Source organism: Carcharhinus amblyrhynchos, chromosome 31 (assembly GCF_965287045.1).
Source record: "Carcharhinus amblyrhynchos chromosome 31, sCarAmb.v2.hapA, whole genome shotgun sequence".
NCBI classification, from domain to species: domain Eukaryota; kingdom Metazoa; phylum Chordata; class Chondrichthyes; order Carcharhiniformes; family Carcharhinidae; genus Carcharhinus; species Carcharhinus amblyrhynchos.
The window spans coordinates 25499728-25524079 of NC_137354.1; the positions used below are offsets into that span (position 1 = coordinate 25499728).

At 43.3% G+C, this 24352-nt stretch overlaps 1 protein-coding gene across 4 annotated transcripts in view; it reads left to right on the forward strand.

Moving 5' to 3' along the window:
* The first annotated feature begins 702 nt into the window (after positions 1–702).
* LOC145360504 (serine/threonine-protein phosphatase 2B catalytic subunit beta isoform) overlaps positions 703–24352 on the forward strand; it is a 99263-nt gene continuing 75613 nt past the window's right edge. For all 4 annotated transcript variants that reach the window (XM_080215757.1, XM_080215759.1, XM_080215756.1 and 1 more), the window contains exon 1: positions 703–837. In XM_080215757.1, the coding sequence (XP_080071883.1) occupies positions 789–837 (49 nt within the window). In that variant the 5' untranslated portion in view covers positions 703–788. The remainder of the gene's footprint in view (positions 838–24352) is intronic.

Sequence of the window (24352 nt, forward strand, 5' to 3'; positions counted from 1 at the left end):
GATCAGGATATTGAATTTGATGATCAGCCATGATCAAAATGAATGGCAGAGCAGGCTCGAAGGGCCAATTGGCCTAGTCCTGCTCCTATTTTCTATTTTCCTATCTCCTCTTCCACCCTCCAGCTCCCTTCCCCTTATCCCTCCCTACCGTATCCCCTCCCCAATTCTTCTCTCCTCAGATACCTCCGTCTCTCCCCAGGCCCTGCCTTCTCTCCCAGGGTCCTTCCCTCTCCGGCCCGGCCCCCTCCCCAGCTCCTTCTCCTCTCCCCAGGCTTCTCCACTCTCCCCAGATGTCCGCCCCCCCACCTCTCTACAGGCCCCGCCTCCTTTCTGAGGCTCTTAGCCACTCCCTGTGCCCCTTCCCTCTCTCCTCAGATTCCCTCCCCATTCTCCCAGGCTCTCCCTAGGCCCCTTCTCCACTCCCCAAGCCTCTCCCCAGCCCCCAAGCCAGGTCCCACCCAGCCCCTCCCCCTCCCCCGGGCCCCTCCCCGTGCCCCGCCCCCTCATCCCAGACCCTCTTCCTCAGGCCCCACCCCTTCTCCGTGCCCCCCCCGGCTCTCCTATGGCCCCGCCCCCTCTCCCCTCCCCCGGCGCTCCACCCGCTCCCAGGCCCCACCCCCTGGCGTCGGGCCCCGCCCCCTCTTCAGGCTCCTCCCCTCCGTTCCCCCCTCCTCTCCCCTCCCCCCCGCCCTGGCCCCGCCTTCCCGCGCTGCAGTCTGGGAGCCGCCAGCAGAGGCCGAGGCTGCGGGAGGAGCGCGGGGCCCGGGAGCAGCAGCAGCGCGGGGGCCATGGCGGCTCGGGACGGCAAGCTGCCCACCGCCGAGCGGGTGGTGAAAGGTGAGTGAGGCCGCGGCTCAGCCCAGCCCGGGGAGGCGGCTCGGCGGCGGGGGGCGGACTGTCAGCCCGGGGCCTGGGCCCTGCTGCTCGGCCCGTTCCCCCCCCAGCCTCAGCCCCGAGTGCTGGGAGCGAGGGCAGCGCCTGAGGCCCGGGTGGGGAGGTGTGGGGGGGGGGGGTAGATGGAGGGTGTGGAATGAGGGGAGGGGGAAGGAGTGAGGGGTGGAGGTAGGGAGGGAGGGGTAGGGAGAGAGGGGGGCTTTGGCGGTAACGGGGTGGGGATTGCAGAGCCTGGGTTGCCTCCTGTGGTCCTGTTAATTTTGGTCTGGATGATGGCATCAGTTTGAGGAGACCCAGGGTTTGTGTCAGTGGGTCTGGATTTATCATCGTGCTTTCCAGGTGCTTGGATCAAAGAGTTCCCCTCCCCTCCATTTTCCGGGATGATTTTCTGCTAACTTGTTCCTGATTGCAACAATTCCGAAGTCTTTTAGTTGTCAAATGGTTTAGGACCCTGTTTCTGTGAAAAGTGAGGCATAAATGCTATTGCTTTCTGTTTGATTGCTGGCATTTCGTTTGTCCTGAGCATTGTGTGGGGAGATCGCCTCTCCACATCATGCCAAACGCTGCAGTTCAATATCGAGGGAGTTTTCTCTGTCAGATATGGCAGTTGAAGGCTGACCAGTGCAACTGAGACACCATCTGTTTCCATGGCATGATATAAATGATCCCATTGCACTGTTTGGAGATCCAGTGGTGTTTTATCAATATCCTGGCCAGTATTTACTATTACAGTCACCAAATTAATCTTGTGGAACTTTGGGTACAAACCTGGCAGCTATGCTGCATTATGAGTGTGACTACATGTCAGATGTGCTTCATTGGCTTTGGAGTGCTTTGGCATATCCATCCTTCGCTAACTCTAGATCTTGATCGTGGGATGGCACAGTGCTAGTGACCCTGAGTTTGATTCTGTCCTTGAGTGACTGTCTTTACACAGTTTGCACATTCTGCTGTGTCTGTGGGGTTTTCCTCTGGGTGCTCCGGTTTCCTTCCACAGTCTGAAAGACATGCTGGTTAGGTGCATTGGCTATGCTAAATTGCCCCTGAAAGATGTGCAGGTTAGGTGGATAATCATGCTAAATTACCCCTTACTGTCAAGGGTTTAGTGGAATAAATGCGTAGGATTACAGGAATAGTGCCTGGGTGAGATTATTGGTGCAGGCCTGTTGGGCCTAATGATGACCACCTGTGCTGTAGGGATTCTATGATTTTATGATCTTTATGTAAATGCAACTGTATTATTGCATGTAAGTAGTCTATTTAAATTTTGATCCCATTAAATTGCATCTTGTGTTGTTAATAATGTATCTGGGTCTTCCAGTTTGAGGTTCCGTCCATCATTGACGGAACAACACGAGTGATAGCCCTTGTAAACCTCAAATCCACAGAGTAAATTCCAGAGGTAAAACTGGGGAAAGGAAATGTCTTGCCTGGGCTCCTTGCTTGGTAAGAAGTTTCACAACACCAGGTTAAAGAGTCATGGGTTTAATGGCTAGAAATGGTTCAGTGGGTAGTTGCTGTTGGCCTTGAGACAGTGAAGGAAATGATGAAAAATGCAACAGTTGTATTTAACATGGAGTGGTTCTGTTGCAGGTCCATCTGTTTTGGGAATCTACTGTACGGTTGGTGAGACTTTGCTCCTGTTGTATGACATTTGTAGTGAATTATTTGTGCATCTACTGAAGCAAAGCTCTTGTTTATGAAGCAGCAAACAATCACAGTGGCCCAGTGCTTGTGGGTAATGCTGTTCGACATGAGACTAGAGTTTTTATCTCCGTATTTTCTGTATTTTTCAGCTTTGACCAATTCTTTGTTTTGCAGAGGCAAATATCTGGCTGGGATGATGCTTGGATGTTTCAAAATAAAATATTGGGCTTACTCAAAACTTTTTGCTTCAAACTTTCTTGTTTTACTGAAATTGGCGGTTCTGTTTACCAGAGTGGAGGCCTTTAAGTCATGTGTCCAAACTAAATCGCTAAGTAGCTGGATTCAAAATCGCACCTCCCCACCCCCCTGAGCAAAGCAGAACATGTTGCCTCGAAGATTTGCTCACCAAAGCTATGGAATGGTTTTCCAAGGTTGGGCAGCGCTTGGGTTAGTTTGGAGTCAGTCTGTGCTGCTTGATGAGTATTTGTGGGATCCTTCCCAAAATTGATGCTTCATGATGCAAGAGCTGCATGGGATTGTCTCTGTTCTGGTAATAAACTCTATTATTCAAACTGAGGGGGAGGCCATTGCTTCTATTCAATTCAATGAAGGAACCATTTGAAACTTTTTAATTATTCCACCTTGCCCATAGTTTGTGCTGTTCTGGTTGAAAGTAGTAAGAGTGTTTGTGATTCTGAAAATAGTGGACTAGCAGAGACATTAAGCAAGGACTATACCTGCAGGAGAAAATGGGGGCAATTATGGCGGGTGAAAAGATAATACTGAGGATGTGATTCTGTTGTTTCAGAAAAGCAAACCGAAACCATTTTGATTTCTAAAATTGAAATGCCAAACCCCGTGTGCCCCAGATATCAGCAGTATTGTATTCTGTGAGCAGATGTTTTGCATTATTTTACATAAATGATCTGCCAGTATTGTTTTTCTTTTTATGCATTCTAAATGCAGACTCCAGTTTTTGAATATCAGAAACAAATATGTTGTCTGTTTATCACATGCAAACTGAGCTTAAAGATGAAGTGGGCAGCTTATAATTACAGTAATTGGAGGCAGATGAACCATTGGATATTATTCGCAGACACCATTCCATATTTTTTCCTGAATTTCAGTCCAGTACTTCATCGTAAATTCTGCTTTGCTGTGCTCTTTGAATTATTGCCCATTCGTATACTCATTTTCTATGAAAGAGTTAAACATATTTAAATGTCTCTTATTTGCTTCGCCAAAGTCTTTCAGATTAATCGCAGGCAAGGCAGCAAGAAATACTGTAGCTAGCTGATGAAATTCACTCCATAAGCCACAAAGGCCAGACATTCCCAAGTCTGATTCTAGCTCTGCTGAGTTAGCTGATCTTGGTTGGACAGCAGGTGAGGCACTACTATTAGCTTCACCATCCCTATGCCAAGAAGGGGGAGGGGAATGCGGCAGACTTCCAGCTTCTTTTAGCTGTCTAGAGACCCTGCTGGAAAAATGTGTTACTACAGGAGTCAGCTTTGCTATGCTCAATAGGCTTTGTTAACACTCACTATTCACAATCAGTGTGTGCTCAGCACCCATGGGTGAAGCTTCAAACGAGTGCCAGTAGATCCACAGGGAATTTTAGTTAATATTAAATGTAATGTTTTGGGAAGTGATGGCCTCGTGGTATTCTATTAATCCAGAAACTCAGCCAACGTTTTGGGGATCCATGTTCGAACTCCTGCCATAGCAAGTGGTAGAATTTGAATTCAATAAAAAAAAATCTGGAATTAAAAGTCTACTGATAGCCGTGAAACCATTGTCGATTGTTGGAAAGACCCATCTGGTTCATTAATGTACTTTAGGGAAGGAAATCTGCCATCCTTACCTGGTCTGGCCTACATGTGACTCTAGAGCCACAGCAAAAGCCCCTGAGAACTAGGGATGGACAATAAATGCTGGCCAGCTGGCGACGCCCACGTTCCACGAATTAATATTAAAAAAACAAAGTCGCTTCCTCCTTTAGTTTAGGGAGGAGTGTACCCACGGTGATTGCCAAACTTGCATCTCCACCAATGTAAAACTAAGCTGATTGACCTGTTGTTTAAGGTATTGTAATTTGTGCGATCTTGTGCATGGTTTGTCTGCTGTGTTATGGAGACTAATTCAAAAGTGTCCCATTGGCTGAGAAGTAATTTGAGACATCAGACATTTAAAAGACCATCACCTCAGTTCAAATGTATTCTTGAGATTTACTGATTATGAAAATATATCTAATGGTTTGAGTTTATGAATTGAAATTCAAGTATGTGCAAATTCTTCTCAAGGATGTAAATAAATAAACTTGCACACAGTTTTTGGGGAAGAAGATTGCCAGCTTTTCTGTGGCAAAGTGGATAATGGGGTTCCTGTGGATGCAGTATATCTGGACTTCCAGAAAGTATTTGATAAGGTGCCGCACCAAAGGTTAGTTCACGAGGGGTTAGGAGTAAGTTGTTAGCTTAGATAAAGGATTGGATAACTTTCAGAAAACAGAGAGTTTGGATAAATGGGTCTTTCTTGGATTGGCAAGATGTAATTAGTGGGGTGCCACAGAGTTCTGTCCTCGGGCCCCAACTATTTATGATCGATATTGATGACTTGATATAGGGCTAAGAGGTACTATAGCCAAACTTGCAGATGATACTAAAATAGGTGGGATAGTAAGTTGCAATAAGAAATGAGCAATTTATAAATGGGTATGGATAGGGGTTAGGTCAGTGGTCAAAATTTGGCAGATGGAGTTTAACTTGGATAAATGCAAGGTGATCCATTTTGGTCAGAAAAATACAAAGGCAACTTATTATCTAAATGGAGAGAAACTTTGGAAGGCTTCATTGCAGAGGGACCCAAATGTCCTCATGCATGAATCATAGAAAACTGGTGTTCAGGTGCAGTGGCTAATAAGGAAAGCAAATGGGAATTTGGGACTTATTGCTAAAGAAATAGACTATAAAAGTAGTGAAGTGTTGCTGCTACTGTACAAAGCATTAGCTAGACCGAATTTAGAATATTATGTACAGTTTTGGTCCCCTTACTTGAGGACGAATGTAGTTGCATTGGAGGCTATTCAGAGGAGGTTCACTAGATTGATTCCAGAGATGAAGGATTTGACTTATGAAGAGAGATTGTTTAGTGTTGACCTCTACTCTCTCTAGAGTTTAGAAGAATGAGGGGAGATCTAATTGAAGTATACAAGATGTAAAAGTAGATTGACAGGATAGGTAGACTTAGAGAAGATGTTTCCTCTTGTGAGCAACCTAGGATGAGAGATCATTTTAGAATAAGTGGTAGCACACTTAAAACCGAGATAACGAGAAACTACTTCTCTCAAAGAGTGGTGAATCTGTGGAATTCACTACCCCAAAGTGCAGTGGGTGCCAGGACATTTAGTACATTTAAGCAGGAGATACGGATTTTTAATTAGTTTTGGATTGAAGGGTTATAGAGAATGGGCAGGAAAGTAGAGACAGGGCCAAGATGAGATCAGCCATGATCATATTAAATGGTAGAGCAACCTTGAGGGGTTGAATGGCCTGCACCTGTTTCTAGTTCCTGTAAGAAGTTGTGGCATGATCAAAACATTATAATTTACAATAACACGTATGAACTTGACTATAAAATTGTGACTTTGAACACTTTCTGTAGCATTCCTGAAGACTTTATTCTGCCTTCAAACCTTGGATTTGTTTTACTCGTTCCCTCCTGAACGCTGCAGCTTATCCAGTTAAAAGGGGATGCAATAGTGGTTTGGAAAAGGCTGTGCACCTCTTCAAATTATTTTTCTTTCTTCCAATTAATTTGAAAACTGGTTTCAAATTGAATTATTCAGCTGTTAATTTATTATTAGCAGTTTTAGTTCAGAGTGACAGAGATGGGAAAATGATTTGAGTTGTTTTTCAAAATGTAAACTAAACTGCAATAGAACTCTGAAAGGTAAACATTACACCATGACAGAAGATAATTACAGACAACAAAGCACCCTTTGTTTATACCTCTTTCAAACATGTAATTAATACAGCTCTGTGGGAAAGGGTTCACAGTTTACAGGGGAAAAATATAGAATTGTGGAACTTCAAATTGGGCGGGGGTTTGGGAAGGAACCTCTGGATAAGATAGCTCACTCCAGTAGCCTGCCCCCGCAGTTGAGTGCTGTCTCGATCACTTGTTTTTGTTCTCTTTGTATTTTCCAGCTTTGCAAGGGAAATAATTTGTCAACAGTCCAACGGTCTCTCACACCAACAAATCCGAAATTTCCAGAATAGATTAATAGATATTAAAATGATTTAAAACAAAAGTTAAAATCAGTGATGAAACACAGGCGATTCAAACTGTATTGCCCTTCTGCTTCATTCTTCGATTGACGACTTCTTCCAATTTGCTGGGTGACACAGTGGTTGGCACTGTTGCCTCACAGCGCCAGGGACCCAGGGCGACACAGTGATTAGCATTGCTGCCTCACGGCGCAGGGACCCGGTTTGATTCCCAGTTTGGGTCACTGTCTGTGTGGAAGCTATATGTTCGCCCGGTGTTTGTGTGGGTTTCCTCTGGGTGCTCTGACTTCCTCCTGCAGTCCGAAAGATATGCTGGTTAGGTGTATCAGCAATGCTAAGTCCTCCCTCAGTGTACCTGAACAGGAGATAGAGTGTGGTGACTAGGGGATTTTTCACAGTAACTTCTTTGCAGTGTTAATGTAAGCCTACTTGCGAGGCTAATAAATAAACTTTAAAATGCAATCAGACCGTATTGGGAGGATATTGCTTCCTCTGGAGAAGACTAGAACAAGGAGATGCAGTAAGAATATTAGGTGGATTTTTGGTAGACAATGAAGTCAGGGTTGTGGTGGTGGACAGGAAAGTGAGAGTTGAGACCACAACCAAATCAGCCCCAATCTTATTGAATGGCCTACTTCATGCTCATGCTGGCATTGATGCTGCACTCAAGCTTCTCCTTCCTCATCTAACTTCTTCCCATTGTCCTGTGTATGTATGCCTATCTGGCATCCTCTTTTATTCATTCTAGATGTTTGCCTCCCTGCACAGGCAAATGGATTCTGCATTCCCACCACTCTCTGGGTAAAGAAGTTTCTTTCGAATTCCTTTTCAATCTTTTTGGCCATCTCCTGTTGATGGTTTCTGTTTTGCTTTGCTCTGCTATCCTCTATCAAAAACTTTCATAATTTTCAACACTGCTGTTCCTCAGCCTGCTCTTTTCAAGAGGAACGTGGGCTGAGCCTGTCATAGAACATAGAAGCTAGAAGTAGGAGTAAGCAGTTTGGCCTTTTGAGCTTGCTCTGTCATTCATTTTGATTCTGGCTCATCATCGAATTTAATATCCTGATCTCTCCTTTCCCCTGTCCTTTCTGAGCAAATATCATCCTTGTAAATCTTTTTTGCACTTTCTCCAGTGCCTTGATCTCCCTTCCATCAGAGTGGAACTCTTTACTGCAGAAAGCTGTAGAGGCCTGGTTATTGAACGTCTTTGAGGTAGAGATAAATAGGTTCTTGATTAATAAGGGAATCAGGGGTTATGGGGAAAATGCAGGAGAATGAGGATGAGAAAAATATCAGCGATGATTGAATGGTGGAGCATACTCAATGGGCCGAGTGGCCTAATTCTGCTCCTGTGTCTTATGGTCCATAATATGGGAAACGGGGTTGTATATTGCACTCCCAAGTTTACCTCTATAATGGCCTTATTGACATGCAGCACCTTTTCATATATTGTCATTCCCTTTGCTGATTTAGATTTATACTTTCCAAGTTCTATGTTCTAAGTAACATTACTTTATTTACAAAATGTACCACCTAGCACTTATCCAAGGTCATTTAGTTCATAAATTAATTTACATTTTAAATTTTATTGCTGTTGTGTTGTAATTTATTTCACTCCTTCTCAGTGCAGACTCTCTCTGGGCAGCACAGTGGCATAGTGGTTAGCACTGCTGTGTCTCAGCAGCAGGGACCTGGACTCAATTCCAGCTTTGGGTGACTGCCTGTATGAAATTCCCTAACAGAAGGGAGATCAAGACGTTGGAGAGAGTGCAAAAAAAATTAATAAGGATGATATCTGCTCAGAAAGGACAGGGGAAAGGAAGGATCAGGATGTTAAATTCGATGATCAGTCTGAATCAAAATGACCAGTGTGTGGTGACTAGGGGATTTTCATGGTAACTTCATTGCAGTGTTAATGTTAACCTACTTATGACGCTAATAAATAAACTCTAAAATACAATCAGACCATACTGGGAGGATGTTGCTTCTGGGGAAGACTAGAACTATGAGATGCAGTAAGAATATAAAAATATTAAATCCCCTAGTCATAGAATCATAGAAACCCTACAGTACAGTCTGCACCGACCACAATCCCACCTAGGCCCTACCCCCATATCCCTACGCACTTACCTGCTAATCGCTCTAATCTATGCATCTCAGTACACTAAGGGACAATATTAGCATGGCCAATCGACCTAACCTGCACATGTTTGGACTGTGGGAGGAAACTGGAGCACCTGGAGGAAACCTGCACAGACACGAGGAGAATGTGCAAACTCCACACAGACAGTGACCCAAGCCGGGAATCGAACCCAGGTCCCTGGAGCTGTGAAGCAGCAGTGCTTACCACTGCACCATAGTCACCATGCTCGGGCATCTGTTCCTGTACACTGAGAAAGAATTTAGCGTGGCCATTTCTCACCCTTCTGGCTAAGTTTAAGTGTAGTATTGACATGCTCTGCTTGGTTGAAGTCATTAGGTTAGACTTTAGCTTCATTTGAAGCAATTTTTAAAAGTGACATCTCAGCCTTTTGGCTAAGATGCAAATGATATCAAGGCTTGGAGGAGGAGCAGTGCCTACTCCAATCAGCTTGGATCATGTAGATCAAGCCCAAGTAAAAAGTCTGACAACACCAGGTTTAAGTCCAACCGATTTATTTGATAGTAAACTCACTAGCTTTCGAGGGGTTTCCCTCTTCTTCAGGTGAATGGAGAGTTCTGGCCTCAGACAGAGCATGTAAAGCACAGACAGCTTAGAGATTACTGATTAGAATGCGAATCTTTACAACTAACCTGCTATTCAAGTCCTAAAGTGGCCGACAGTGTGAGCGGAAGGAGCACTGATCACAGGTTAAAGAGATGTGTATTGTCTCCAGACAGTACAGTAAGTGAGGTTTTGCAAACCCAGGCAAGTCACGAGGGTTACAGATAGTGCGACATGAACCCAAGATCCCTGCTGAGACCGTCCTCGTGTGCGGAACTTGGCTACCAGTCTCTGCTCAGCGACTCTGCTAATCGGTTGGACTTAAACCTGGCGTTGTCAGACTTTTTACTGTGTTTACCCCAGTCTGACGCCAGCATATCCACATCACGATCAAGCCCAAGACAGGAGGTGAGAACCCCTCTTGTCAGCTTGGATCGGGAATGTCTCAACTTGCTGAGACTCTGAATTGGGCTTGGGTTGATTTGAATTGGAATAAAAACAAAAAAAAATACATCTAACTAGCATGTCTTCCGAACTGTGGGAGAAAACCGGAGCACCTGTAGTAAACCCATGCAGACACAGGAGAACGTGCAGACTCCGCTCAGACATACAATTCTCTGAAGTTGGTGTCATCCACAAATTTAGAAACCATATTTCTGATTCAGAAGCCTCAAAAATAATAATCGTGAGCAGCAGTGATCTCAGTATTGATCCATGTGGATCGCACTGTGACAACCTTTTGTCATTTTTATGTCTGCTTTCTGTCTTGCAAACTGTTCACCGTCCATTTTGCTGATTGTTCTCCAAGTCTATATGCACTGATTTTATCTGTTAGTCTATTATGTGGTGTCTTGTTGAAGGCCTTTTGGAAATGTAAATATATTACAGTTTCTTAATTATGCTTTTCTACTATCTCTGCCTCTTCAAAGAATTCAATGAGGCTTACCTTTTGCAATCCATGCTAACTATTCATTATTAGTTTTGGTTTCTAGTTGCTTTCCAATTTTCTCCTTTAATATGGATCCTTTTTTTTGCTGCTACAGATTTCATTATTCCTTGGGCATGTTTTCTCTCCCTCCTCAAAGACCACTGTAATTGGTTACCACCAATCCTCTGGCACTCATTAGCACAAATTATTCAATATATTTAATAGTGCCTTAGCTTTTTCTAGTTTCTTTCAGATTGCGCATTGTTGGGGGGGTGTGGAGAATCTAAGACAACACCCGTTTGGAAGCTTCTAAAGTTTTCGTTACTTTAGTGTCACAAGTAGGCTTGCATTAACACTGCAATGAAATTACTGTGAAAATCCACTAGTTGGTACACTGAGGAGGAATTTAGTATGGCCAATGCACCTATTCAGCACGTCTTTCGGACTGTGGGAGGAAACCGGAGTATCTGGAGGAAACTCACGCAGGCACGGGGAGCACATGCAAACTCTGCACAGACACAAGCCAGGAGCCGAACTCAGCTCCCTGGCACTGAGGCAGCAATGCTAGCGACCGCGCTGCCCAACCTATTCCAAACAGTTGTGCAGTGAGTTCAATGGAAATATTGGGGAGAGGTGAAGAGCATTCTCAATTTGAAATATTCTTTCTGTGAAGGACTGTAACCAAAATTGTTTAAATTTTCTCTCCATCTGCAAGGTGAAATTTCACCTTCAGAAAGCTGTTTGATTGGTTGCATCTCTATCAGCTGCTGACAAACACCAATCATCTGCTTGTGAGGATTGGCTTTGTTTTCTGCACTCACTGGCAATCCCAACTTTGTGACCCAGCTAGAAGTGTCGTTATTAGTTGGAATAGGTCTGCTTTATTTTATCATGAGTGTGACAGGAGCGGGTACATGTCAATCAACGATATGTTTGGAAGACCTGCAGTTCAGTTGGAGTGGCAACTCTTTGAAGCTGGACATTTCTGAACTTTACCTGGTGTCTGATGATGGACAGCCTCAGTATTTAAATTTGAAGTGCTTGGGGTAAGTTCCACTCAAAGTAAGTTCCCTTCTACTGGGCAGCCATGTGGTGACAATCTGTCCCCTTTAATTTTATGCCTCATGTCTGGGAGTGGACATGAGATGTACCTACCACTATTCAGAAAAGCTATGAAAATATTAGTTTTGTCCAGAATTTTATATTTTTATGAAAGAAATTCTGTTTACATGGGACCTGCTTGTGTCTTCAAAGTTTTAAATGTTTGCTTTTTGAAATGAAGTCTGTGATATTTAATAAAATGTGGCGGCATGTTTACAAACAACCAATGGATGATCAGCTAGTCCATTGTTTGCTGTTGGTTGAGGGAAGAATGTTGGCGTGCGTACTGGCAGAATTGCTTGCCCATGGTGCTTGATGCCACAACCTCACTAATGAATGGAGAGTACTGAGTTAAGCTCACAGTTGTAAAGGAGCTTTGTGTGCTTTGGTTGCTCATGTCATTTCAGTCCTCTAAGCCTGATGGTTGCATCATTCTGGATCTCAAAAGGACAAAAGAGTTTTGACTTGATTGGTTTAGAGTGTTGTGCTGATAATTCTTTGTTGTCCAGATCTTTAGTCTTCACAGTGGGATTTGCAATGTTTCATCTCAGTTCTGCTTTTCATATTCCTGTTACACTCAATGTTGTAACCTCTCCTGTAATCTGTTCTTTTGCTGTTACCCAGAGTATAATTCAGTAATGTCATTTAAGCAGGGATTCACTCGATTTGTCCGAGTGAGTGGGTGGCAGGTTAAATGTTGAGATTAGGCACTGATGTTGCTAGGATAAAGCACAGCGGTGGGCGTGCGAATTTTTTGTATTCTGACTACTTCAAGTTTAGAAAAACACCCACTTACGGTTTTAGATTCTGCTGAATGTAGATAATGCCTGGAGGAAGCACTTTTGATTTGGGCGAAATCATGCTTAACATACCGGTTTATGCAATTTGCCACGGCATTGTTACTGATTGGGCAATTTGAGGCAGTGAGTAAAGAACATCATAATAGAAGCACATCCCACAATATAATCATAGAATCATAAAGCCCCCTACCATGCAGAATTTGGCCAATTGAGTGCATCAGCCCTCTGCCAGGTTATTTTATCCAGGCCCCTTCCCCTGCCCTATCCCTGTAACCCCGTACATTTCCCGTGGCTAAACCATCTAACCTATGCATCTTGAGACACTAAGGGGTAATTTACTATGGCCAATCCACCTAATCGGCACATCTTTGGAATGCGGGAGGAAACTGGAGCGCCTGGAAGTGACACAGGGCAGACATGCAAACTCTTCCCAGACAGTGACCCGAGGCCTTTGGCTGCAGCAGGAGTGAACCCAACCCTTTACCCACTTGAGTCCTAGTGTTATGTGGAGGAATTTACACTCATCAACTCCATTCCTGTTTCATAGAACATGGAACACTACAGCACAAACAGGCCCTTCGGCCCACAAGTTGCAACGATCATATCCATACCTACCAGGCCATAGAAGTATCTGTAACCCCCAATCCCATGTACTCATCCAAAAGTCTCTTAAAAGACCCCAGCGAGTTTGCCTCTACCACCACCGATGGCAGCCAATTCCACCCACTCACCACCCTCTGAAAAACTTATCCCGACATCTCCTCTGTACTTGCTTCCCAGCACCTTAAACCTGTGTCCTCTCGTAGCGACCATTTCAGCTCTGGGAAATAGCCTCCGAGAATCCACCCTATCTATTCCTCTCAACATTTTATTACCCTCTATCAGGTCGCCTTTCAACCTTTGTCTCTCCAGGGAGAAGAGACCTAGCTCCCTCAATCTATCTTCATAAGGCATGCCTCCCAATCCAGGCAACATCCTTGTAAATCTCCTCTGCACCCTCTCAATAGCTTCCACATCCTTCCTGTAGTGAGGTGACCAGAACTGCGCACAGTACTCCAAGTGGGGTCTGACAAGGGTCTTATAAAGTTGCAGCATTACCTCCCAACTCCTACACTCAATCCCTCTATTAATGAAGGCTAGCACACGATACACCTTCTTGACCACATCCTCCACCTGCAAGGCCAATTTAAGAGTCCTATGGACCCAGACCCCAAGATCCTTCTGCTTCTCAACACTGCTAAGAGTTGATATTGTATTCCTTCATCCCATTGGTCCTGCCAAAATGGACCACTACACATTTATCCGGGTTGAAATCCATCTGCCACTTCTCCGCCCAGTCTTGCATCCTATCTGTCACGCTGCAACTTCTGACATCCCTCCAGACTATCCACAACACCACCAACCTTCGTATCGTCGGCGAACTTACTGACCCATCCCTCCACTTCCTCATCCAGGTCATTTATGAAAATGACAAACAGCAAGGGTCCTAGAACAGATCCCTGGGGCACTCCACTGGAGACCGACCTCCACGCAGAACAAGACCCATCCACAACCACTCTCTGCCTTCTGCTTTCCATTCTGATTAGACAGGATTGCTATCTTTAATTTGGTAAGATGCAAAGGAATGTTGTCACCATCTGCAAGCCTATTGGTAGATTCATCCTAAAGGTCAGCAGCACAGAGCAGACTTTCCAAACTGTCAGTTCGGCCATGCTCATGCAGACGTTGCTGTACGTCGGAACACCTTACTGAAAAGCACAACCATCTGTTTCCATTTGTCTGAACCACACTTCAGGCAAAAAAAAAATCAAATTGAGGGTGCACTAAAACATAAATATGAATTTGGGGTGAACCTGTCTCTCAGCTCAGGGCCTCTGAATGTTACAATTCCACAGTTTTAATCCTGCTGCAGAGTCTTATTATTATTACATATAATTCATGGCATGCGGTTTGCAGTAAGAGTAGGGAAATATTCAGTAATTAAACCACATGCCAACAGCTTAAACACCATGGCAACATATGGATTTTTAACCTGTTCTGGCATGCAACCTTGCTTTTCTGATGTGGAAACAATTCAGCGAGAACATCACAGCCTGTGCTTGATCCTACCCTAACCTGATGTCCACACGCACAGTCCCTCTCTTTGGAGAGGCCAATAAATAGCAAGCTTTGATTTCTGACCCTTTTGGAGTTTGCACCAAATATTGCCTTGGGTGCAGCACCATGAATCACGAAACAGAAATTCTCTTGCAATCTCAGTTGATGTTTATTGCTGTTATCTAGTTAAACAATAGTGCCTCAGAAGTTACAACATTGATAGTCATAGAGCCTGCAGCCTGGCAATTGTACTTTTGTATGTCTTATAACAGATAATCCCTGTCTTTAGGAGAGACAGACTGCAAAGTACTCATGCAACAAGATGATTGTAAACCGGCAAGCTGGTTTAGTTTACATGAAATGCATGAATCAAGACAATACAGTTATTACACAGACGCATCCATGAAAGTAGTAAAAGCACTAATTCAACTGACACTTACAGGGAGGCTAACCTTAATTGGTCCACATGTTCTTAACAGAAAAGTAAGTCGTAACTTCTTTACTGTGGTCATGCCTTAAGTAGATAGGGAGAAGAACCCCTTAAGAATTTAACAGGAGTTAGGGGTGGTGGCTTGGTCCACAAACCATTAAATCAAAGTGATCATCTTGATTGAAATATTTCCCTATTGATATATGCACATTCCAGTGCATGACAGTCTATTCTGTGGGAAAATCATTGCTATAATTAATACACGAAATATCAAAGAATAAATCTTGTTGTTTATAAATTAATATTTCCAAGTACTTGTCAGCAGTTTTGCTTTAAATGTGGCTTTATTTAAATAAAGTGTCGTTAATGGGATAAGAAGCTGTACAAACTAAATAAAAATTTGCGTGGGGAAGACTCAAAATATTGCAATGAAGTTCCCTTTCATGATTTAGTTATACTTAATAACCCACAGGTCTCTACGTGCTATTTAGGTGCATTTTCCGCGAATTGTTTGCTTTCGTTCTGGTTGTAGAAAATAAAATTGACTAGTGACCCAGTAAATGTATAAATATTTTGGGCCTTATAACAAATGGGGATCCCTCAGTTTTTATTTACACCAATTTAAAAGGATTTATGCCCATAGTTTATGCATGTTATTTGGACACATTATTTTCTCCCCTTTGGAAATATGGACCTTAGCTACAGTAGGACCCAACTGGCACCCAAAATGTTTTAACGTTTTTAAAGCTTATTTATTAATCACAAGTAGGCTTACATTAACACTGCAATGAAGTTGCTGTGAGAATCCCCTAGTCACCACACTGTAGCGCCTGTTTGGTGTGCTGAGAAGGAATTTAGCATGGCCAGTGCAGGTGACCAGCGCCTCTTTCGGACAGCGGGAGGAAACGGGAGGACCTGAAGGAAACCCACACAGACATGGGGAGAATGTGCAGACTCTGCACAAACAGTGACCCAAGCTAGGAATCGAACTTGGGTCCCTGACACTGAGGCAGCAGTGCTAATAACTCTGCCTTTCTGTAGAATTTCACAGCATAGAGGAAGTCATTTGACCTATTGCACACTCAAAAATACGTCAACTTTGTCCTTTTTCAGTTATTTGCTTCCCTTATTCATATTCTACTTGTAGTTCTGCTTCCACAATTTTCATTAAGAACCAGTAACCTATTCTTTACCCTTTAACTGACTTCCCATCCTGCTCCTGACACCGCTTAATATTATCTGCCCTAATTTGTTCCTCTGGTGTTCCAGTTTCCTCCCACAGTCCGAAAAATGTGTTGGTTAGGTGCATTGGCCATGCTAAATTCTCCCTCAACGTACCCGAACAGACACCGGAGTGTGACGACTATGGGATTTTCACAGTAACTTCACTGCTGTGTTAATGTAAGCCTACCTGTGACCCTAATAAATAAACTTAAACTTTATCAAAGGACCTTCTCTGTGGCATATTATCAACTCTTGTTAAAAACTGCACAGTATCCATGGTATAAAGAGAACTCCAAAAAGTACACATGGATTCACCTTTCCTTAGAGAGCAAAAATGCTGCCCAGTTGGGTCATTGAACAGCAGTTAACAAATCTCCTCAGTGACCATGGAGGAAAAATAAGTTGTGCCTCTTGTTTCTTGTCATTATCCAATCCATTTGGTTTAAATAATTTTAAGTTAGGCGGTGGACCAAGCAGTGTTTTTAGTTTTGGCTTCCTGTGTGATCTATTTCAACTCTCTCTACCTCCTCCCTTGTAAGAGCCGATTCTGCGGCTGTTACAGGAGTCAGTAGTCTAACTAGCAGATGGAGTGTTACAGCAGCAGCTTATTGTAATCACTGCTTAGATTAGTGTGGAAAGTTAGCCATTGGGAAATATGTCCCCCGACAAACCATACAACCAGAGGAAAATATTATTGCTTTCAGTGTTACAGACTGGACTGGAAGAATGTCATGGCAACGAAATGCACATGCTGGAAATCTGAAACAAAAACAGAAAATGCTGGGTAAACTCAACAGGTCTGGCAGCATCTGTGGAGAGAGGAGCAGAGTTAACATTTCAAGTCCCCGTGACACTTTCTTAGAAGAGTGTCATTTTTATAATAAAGTGGTACTGTAACCATTTAAATATTCAAACATTGCAGAAACTTTCCATCCCACTTTCTCAAGAGAAACTCTTCTGGTCTTTTTGTGAGCTAATCATTGTGTTTGTTAAGGTGAAAGATGTCAAACTGAGGAATGAAATATTGTAATTATTAACATTTTGCATTATCGGTTTATTGCACTGTGGGGATTCCCCGGTCTATTTCTGAATTGGGTGTTAAATTAGGTGCAGCCATTTCTACTCTACTCAAACAATGCTTGAATGATCCTATTGTACTATGGAGCTTTGCCCATTTGGACCTGTGCTAAAACTGCTTAGCTTTGTCCTTGAAAACAATGGATCATGTGTTGGGGGGAAACGTTTAAGACGCATGGATCATATTATTGTAAGATTTAGGTTAGCCATGAAAAAGGACACGGAGCAACCTAGAGTAAAAATACTTAATTGTTGGAGGGATTGTTTAGAACCATAGAATCTCTGCAGAAAGTGAACATCCAGCCAATCGAGACTGCACTGAATCTCTGAAAGGGCGTTCCACCTAGGCCCCTGCCTCCATCCTATCCCCATAAACCCCATGCATTTACCATTGCTAATCCACCTAATGTATACATCTTCAGACACGAAGGGGCAACTTAGCATGGCCAATCCACCTAACCTGTGGATCTTTAGAATGGGAGGAATCTGGAGGACCTGGAGAAAACTCAAGCAGATGTGGAATGGGTGTGACGAATCCGCACAGTCGCCCAAGGCTGGAATTGAACCTGGACTTCTGACGCTGTAAGGGAGCAGTGTAAACCACCGTGGCACCATGCTGCCCCTTGTGTCAATTCCTTTGGGCAAATGTTTAAAACAATGTGTTAGTAATTGTTACTATTAGTAACTGTTGGCAAATTATTTCTGTTCCTGGAATGTGGAAGGGAAAATCCATCAGGTGTCCTGTTTCTGATAACTATCCAGTTTGTGTATTTAAAGAGTCATAGGCTGTTGCAGAATTGGTGTGTTTTAATGGGGTTGGAGAGCGGGAGAATTTTATCCAGAGTTCAATTGTTGCCTGACCACTAGTCAGTGAATCTTGCTGGAGAGAGAGAACAGTCAGCAACCTCAGACTAGTTGACTGAGATAATATGCTAAATAGCCCTTCACTGTATACAATCTCTGGTGCATGAGAAATTATCCCAGCGTGCCAGTACAGAACGGTTGAAAGAATCCTGGATGCAGCATATTTAAATATTAACGCCTTGTCAGTATTCCCTGTGAATGTACAAAAGGAAGATGAATGCATCAAAAAACTTGAGAAAGGTTGTTAAATGCCTCGGATAACATTCATAGGAGCTTGAGAGAGATGTGGTGAGATCTGATATTTTCTCGATTACATCCACCAAGTTCTGCATTAGACAAAATAAAGAAGACAGTCGAGTGGGCTGATTTAATTTTGTGAAGATTAGATACTAAACATTGGCAAGTAGGGCTTCCTATTGAACTCATCTGGCATCACTTGCCTTGGTCGATGTTTCAACTTCTACTGAAATAGAGGAAAGGTTCTTTGTGTAGCTGTGGAATGGAGTAGTGGGGGGTGAAAGAACTGCAGTTGGCCCCAGTTCATCAGAACTACATGAATTGATAAAAGTTTGTTAGGATCAGATTTAAGACCATTGACTATGCAGGACAAAGAAGGCCGCTTGATTGGCATCCATCTACAAACATTCATTCCCTCCACCACCGATAAACAGTGGCAGCTGTGTTACACCATTTACCAGATGCACTACAAGAATTCGCATTAAACGGCACCCTCAAAACCCATGATTGCTACTGGACATGGGAGCAGCATGATCTGCAAGTTCGTCTCTCAAATCACTCACCATCCAGACTTGGAAATACATTGCCATTACTTGAAACTGGGTCAAAATCCTTGAACCCCTTCCCTACAGCACTATGGATTTATCAATATCACAGGACTGCAGTGGTTCAAGAAGGCAGCTCACCACCACCTTCTCAAGGGCAATGAATGCTGGTATTACCAATGCCAACCACATCCTGTAAATGGACAATAAAAAAAAACTAATACGTTGGTGCCAGTAAGCCACAGAACAACATTTATGCTTCAGGAAATATGTATTAATGTTGTTTGTGCTTTAGCAATATCTTGCTTCTATCCCTTTACGGCAAGTGTTCTCAGCACTAGTGACAGACAAAACTAGACTTCACCCTGGTATTCAAATTGTATACACCAGGACCATGGCTTTCTCGCTTTTCTGCATAGATGACATCTTGTTGTTGCACACCATCTGTCATCCTGCTGCCCTCAATTCTGAAAGATGGTGTTAACTAAATGCAGCAGTGTTGCTGTTGCTTTTTAATTCTTTTGCGCTAACAAGAAATAGTGTAGTGGTTAATAAATCGTAAGTTTATTTGATGTATCGGAGACCAGTGATTCCCTCAGTGACCCTAGGATTCAGAGCCCCCAGTCAGCGAAGGTGTCTCAAAGTCACTTTATAGTCTCAATACAATATTGCAAAGATAAAATCTGGATGTTTAATTTCAACTAAGCATATTGACCTGATTGGTTGGAATATGAAGAGTGGCAGAGAATGACTAAATGGTTAATCTGGCGAAAGAAATTAGAACACGTAAGGAAGCTAGCTGGGAGTGTAAAAACAGGTAATGAGTGTTTCTGGGTATTTAAACAGGAAAAGAGTAATTAAAGTGAGTCTTGGTTTTCCAGAGAGAGAGAATTGCAAATTAATACTAGAAAATAAGATGGTGCTTCTGTCTTGAAATACTCCCATAATAGCTGGAAATTGCGGTTGGAAGCAAGAGGAACTTGATGAAGCTACAATCACAGGCAAATGGTACTGAACAAACTGATGGAGCTGTGGGCTGACAAGCCTCAGGATCCTGATGGACTTCATCCCAGGTCTTAAAAAAGGTAGCTAATGAGGTAGTTGGTGATTGGTGTGAATTTTCCAAAATTCTCTAGATTCTGGAAAGGTTCCATCAGAGTAGAAAGTAGCAAATATAATCCCTGTGTTCAAGAAAGGCAGGAGGTAGAAGTCAGGAAACGATAGGCCCGTTAGCTTGATATTTGTCATGGAGAAGGTGTTAGAATCGATCATTAAAGAAGTCATAACTGGGCACTTTGACAAGGTGAAGGTAATGGGCAAGAATTAGCATGGCTTTATGAAAGGGAAATCACATTTAACCAACTTACCAGAGTTCTTTGAAGGTATAATGTGCTGTGGGTAGAGGGGAACCTGTAGGTGTAGTGTACTTGGATTTCCAGATAGAATTTGATAAGGTGCCACATCAAAGGTTATTGCATAAAATAGAACATGGCTTGAAGATTGGCTGAAAGAAGACAGAGCGTCCATAAAAGGGTCATTGTCTGATTGGTAGGATTTGATAATTAGAGTTCCACGGGGTCTGTAGTCTGTGAATTAGATGAGGGAGACAAAGGCAAGGTAGCTAAATTTGCAGGTGATATAAAAATAGGTAGGAAAATATATTGCGAAGGGTTTGCAGATATAAAGGTTGAGCGGGCAAAAATCTGGCAGATGGGTATAATGTGGAAAAATGTGAAGTTGTTTACTTTGACAGGAAGAATAAAGAAGCAGAGGATTACTTAAATGGAGGACAACTGCAGAATTTCAAGGTGCAGCAGGTCCTAGATGTTCTCCTGCATGAGCCTCAAAAAGTTAGTATGTAGGTGCAGCATGTGATCGAGAAGGCAAACGAAATGTTATCCTTTATTACGAGAGGAATTGAACGTAAATGCATCAAAAATACAAAATGCTGGATAATCTTAGCAGGTCTGACAGCATCTGCGGAGAGAGAACAGCTAACATTTCGAGTCTGGATGATGCTTCAACAGTCCTGATGTAAAATACCCCGACTTGAAACATTGGCTCTATTCTCTCTCCACAGGTGCAGTCAGACCTGCTGAGATTTTCCAGCATTTTCTGTTTTTGTTTCAGATTCCAGCATCTGCAGTAGTTTGCTTTTATAAAAGTGAGGATGTTATGCTTTTGATATATGTGGCATTGGTGAGACCACATCTTAAATATTAGAATCATAGAACCCTACAGTGCAGAAAGAGGCCCTTCGGCCCATTGGTTCTGCACTGAACACAATCCCACCCAGGCCCTACCCCCATATCCCTACATATTATCCCCACTAATCCCTCTAACCTATGCACCCCTGGACACTCAGGGGCAATTTCTTAGCATGGCCAATCAACCTAACCCGCACATCTTTCGACTGTTAGAGGAAACCGGAGCACCCGGAGGAAACCCATGCAGACACGAGGAGAATGTGCAAACTCCACACAGGCAGTGACCCGAGCCAGGAATCGAACCCAGGACCCTGGAATTGTGAAGCAGCAGTGCAAACCACTCTGCTACCGTGCCGCCCCGGCACAATGGGAAAAGGCTACACTGTAAAACCTATCAGCCGAGGCAGACTGAGGGCCCGGGAACTGCAGCATACCCTTGGCCTCGTAACTGTGTGCCAATCTGAAAAATAACAGCCCGCAGTAAAATCTGAGGCATGTACATAGTTTTAAGCAATGAAATGTAATGAATGTAATGTTATGTAAATAAGTACCAGAAAAACAGTTCTTTTTTGTACTTTTTGTAATTTTTCGATCTGTCGTTTTGCAATCATCTATTTGAGAGCTTTTTTGTGAATAAAGTATATTTTAGAAATAAAAAGTAAATGCCTGAGCTGTCTGTGCCTTACAGGACAGATTGAGGAGAATTTTTTTCTGAGGGTTGGGTGACAATGAACTCTCTCTCTTAGAACTTAGAACATAGAACATACAGCCCCTTCGGCCCTTGATGTTGTGCCGAGCTAGTCCGAACCCAAGATCAAGCTATCTCACTCCCTGTCATTCTGGTGTTCTCCATGTGCCTAACCGATAACTGCTTGAAAGTTCCTAAAGTGTCCGACTCCACTGTCAACAGCAGGCAGTGCATTCCACACCCCAATCACTCTCTGAGTAAAGAATCTATCTTGGACATCCCTCCTACATCTCCCACCATGAACCTTAAAAGTTATGCCCCCTAGTAACAGCTACATCCACCCGAGGAAATAGTCCACTCTATCTATCCCCCTCATCGTCTTATAAACTTCTATTAAGTTGCCTGTCATCCTCCTCCGCTCTAAAGAGAAAAGCCCCATTTCCCTCAACCTTTGCTCATAAGACCTACCCTCCAAACCAGTCAGCATCCTGGTAAATCTCCTCTGCACTCTCTTCAATGCTTCCACATCCTTCTTATAGTGAGGTGACCAGAACTGCACACAATACTCCAAACGTGGTCTCACATTATAGTTGCAGTATAATCCCATGCTCTTAAACTCAAACCCCTTAGAGGGCAGTAGAGGCAGGGTCATTGAATATTTTTAAGATGGAGGTAGATTCTTGTTGGGGACGGAAATCAAAGGTTTTCAGGGGTAGATAGGAATGTGGACCTCAGCCCAAACAGATCAGCCATGATCTTACTGAATGGTGGAATGGGCTCAAGGGGCTGAGTGGCTTACTTCTACTCCTATTTCATGTGTTCGTATGTTCGTATAGTAAGAAGATTGCATCATTACATTTCACTAAAATCTTGAAGATAATACTGGGCATGATTTCCACTGTGTGTGATTTGTACAACAGCTGGTGGAGATGTTTAGGCTTGTGGAAGCGATCACTGGATATGTGGTTCCCAATGCCACCTATCATAGAATCCTGCGGTGCAAGAGGAGTCCATTTGGCCTTTCGCGTCTGCATCAACCACAAACCCACGAAGGCCCTATCTCATAACCCCATGCATTTACCCTAGCTAGCCCCCCTGATACTAAGGGGCAATTTAGCATGGCCAATCTACCTAATCTGTACATCTTTGGATAATGGGAGGAAACCGAACACCCAGGGGAAACGCAAGCAGACACGGGAAGAACGTGCAAACGCCACGCACACAGTGACCCAAGCCGGGAATCAAACCGGGATCCCTGGCGCTGTGAGAAAGATCATGCCCAAGCTATTAGTTTATTATTTGGAAAAAAAGGTGCAATCTGTATCAACATCATGCACATACTCAAACTTGCATCATCTTCATTCTGACCTTGGTCTTTTCACTGGTATCTGGGATAGGTCAGGACAGCTGCAGTGTGAAATTCAGATTGCTGGTTTGTATTTGGGCTGCAAGCTTAGCTTAACCAGAGATAGAATAAAGTGATCCCTTGAGGAAGGCACAGGCAGCTCAGATATTTACTTTCGTTAGAGTCTTTGTTCTGCATTCTGAGGCAGAGGTAATCCAGCCACTGGAGATATTGCCTATCTTGGGGGCCTGCATGTTTTAGCATTCCTAAATGCACTGTAATGTGAATGGAAGTGGAAGACATGAGTGTGTTTCAAAATTCTAAAGGGTCCCATATTCATACTCTGCTTAACCTGGTATTGATGTGGAGATGCCGGTGTTGGACTAGGGTAAACACGGTAAAAAGTCTGACAACACCAGGTTTAAGTCCAACCGGTTTATTTGATGGTAACCGCGAAAGCTAGTGAATTTACTATCAAATAAATCTGTTGGACTTAAACCTGGTGTTGTCAGACTTTTTACTAAGCTGGTATTGACATAGTGTACAGCAGAAAAACAGACCATTCGGCTCAGCTTGTTAATGCTGCACATGAGCTTCCTCACATCCCTCTTCATCTGACCCTAATAGCGTTTCTCTTTCATGCTTATTTAGTTTCCCCTTTTATGCATCTGTGTTTCTTCACGACTGTTCCTTGTGGTCGTGAGCTCCATATTTTCACCACTCTTTGGGTAAAGACATTTCTTCTGAATTCTGTATTGGATTTATTGGTGACGATCTTGTGGGTATTGACTGAAGGATAGTAAGTAGTAAATCAGCTTGTCGTGACAATAATAGCATGAAAATTCATTTAGTTGACACTGTTTCTTGAGCTTTGAAAGAGTCAGTCTGGTGAATAACAAGATGACAGCACTGCCTTGGTAGCAATTTACATACAGGAGCAAATTGGCACCAGCCGCACTTGATTTGGACAAGTCAGAGTTTGACAGTGTGCAGTACTGCATTTTCACTACGTTGTTTTGAGATTTAGATAGGGACAATGTTTGGCAGAGTCTTTGACAAAGTGCGGGCTTGAGGATTGGTTGGCAAGAATATAATTTCTGATTTTTCTAGAATTGATGCTGCATTGCGGTTTAAACTTGACATTCTCCAATTCACCGTGGTAACTCAGATCTAATTGTATTTTACTTCCCTTGCATCTTGTAGGTGTCACAGTGGTTAGCGCTGCTGCCAGGGACCTGGGTTTGATTCCAGTCTCAGGTCACTCGCTGTGTGGAG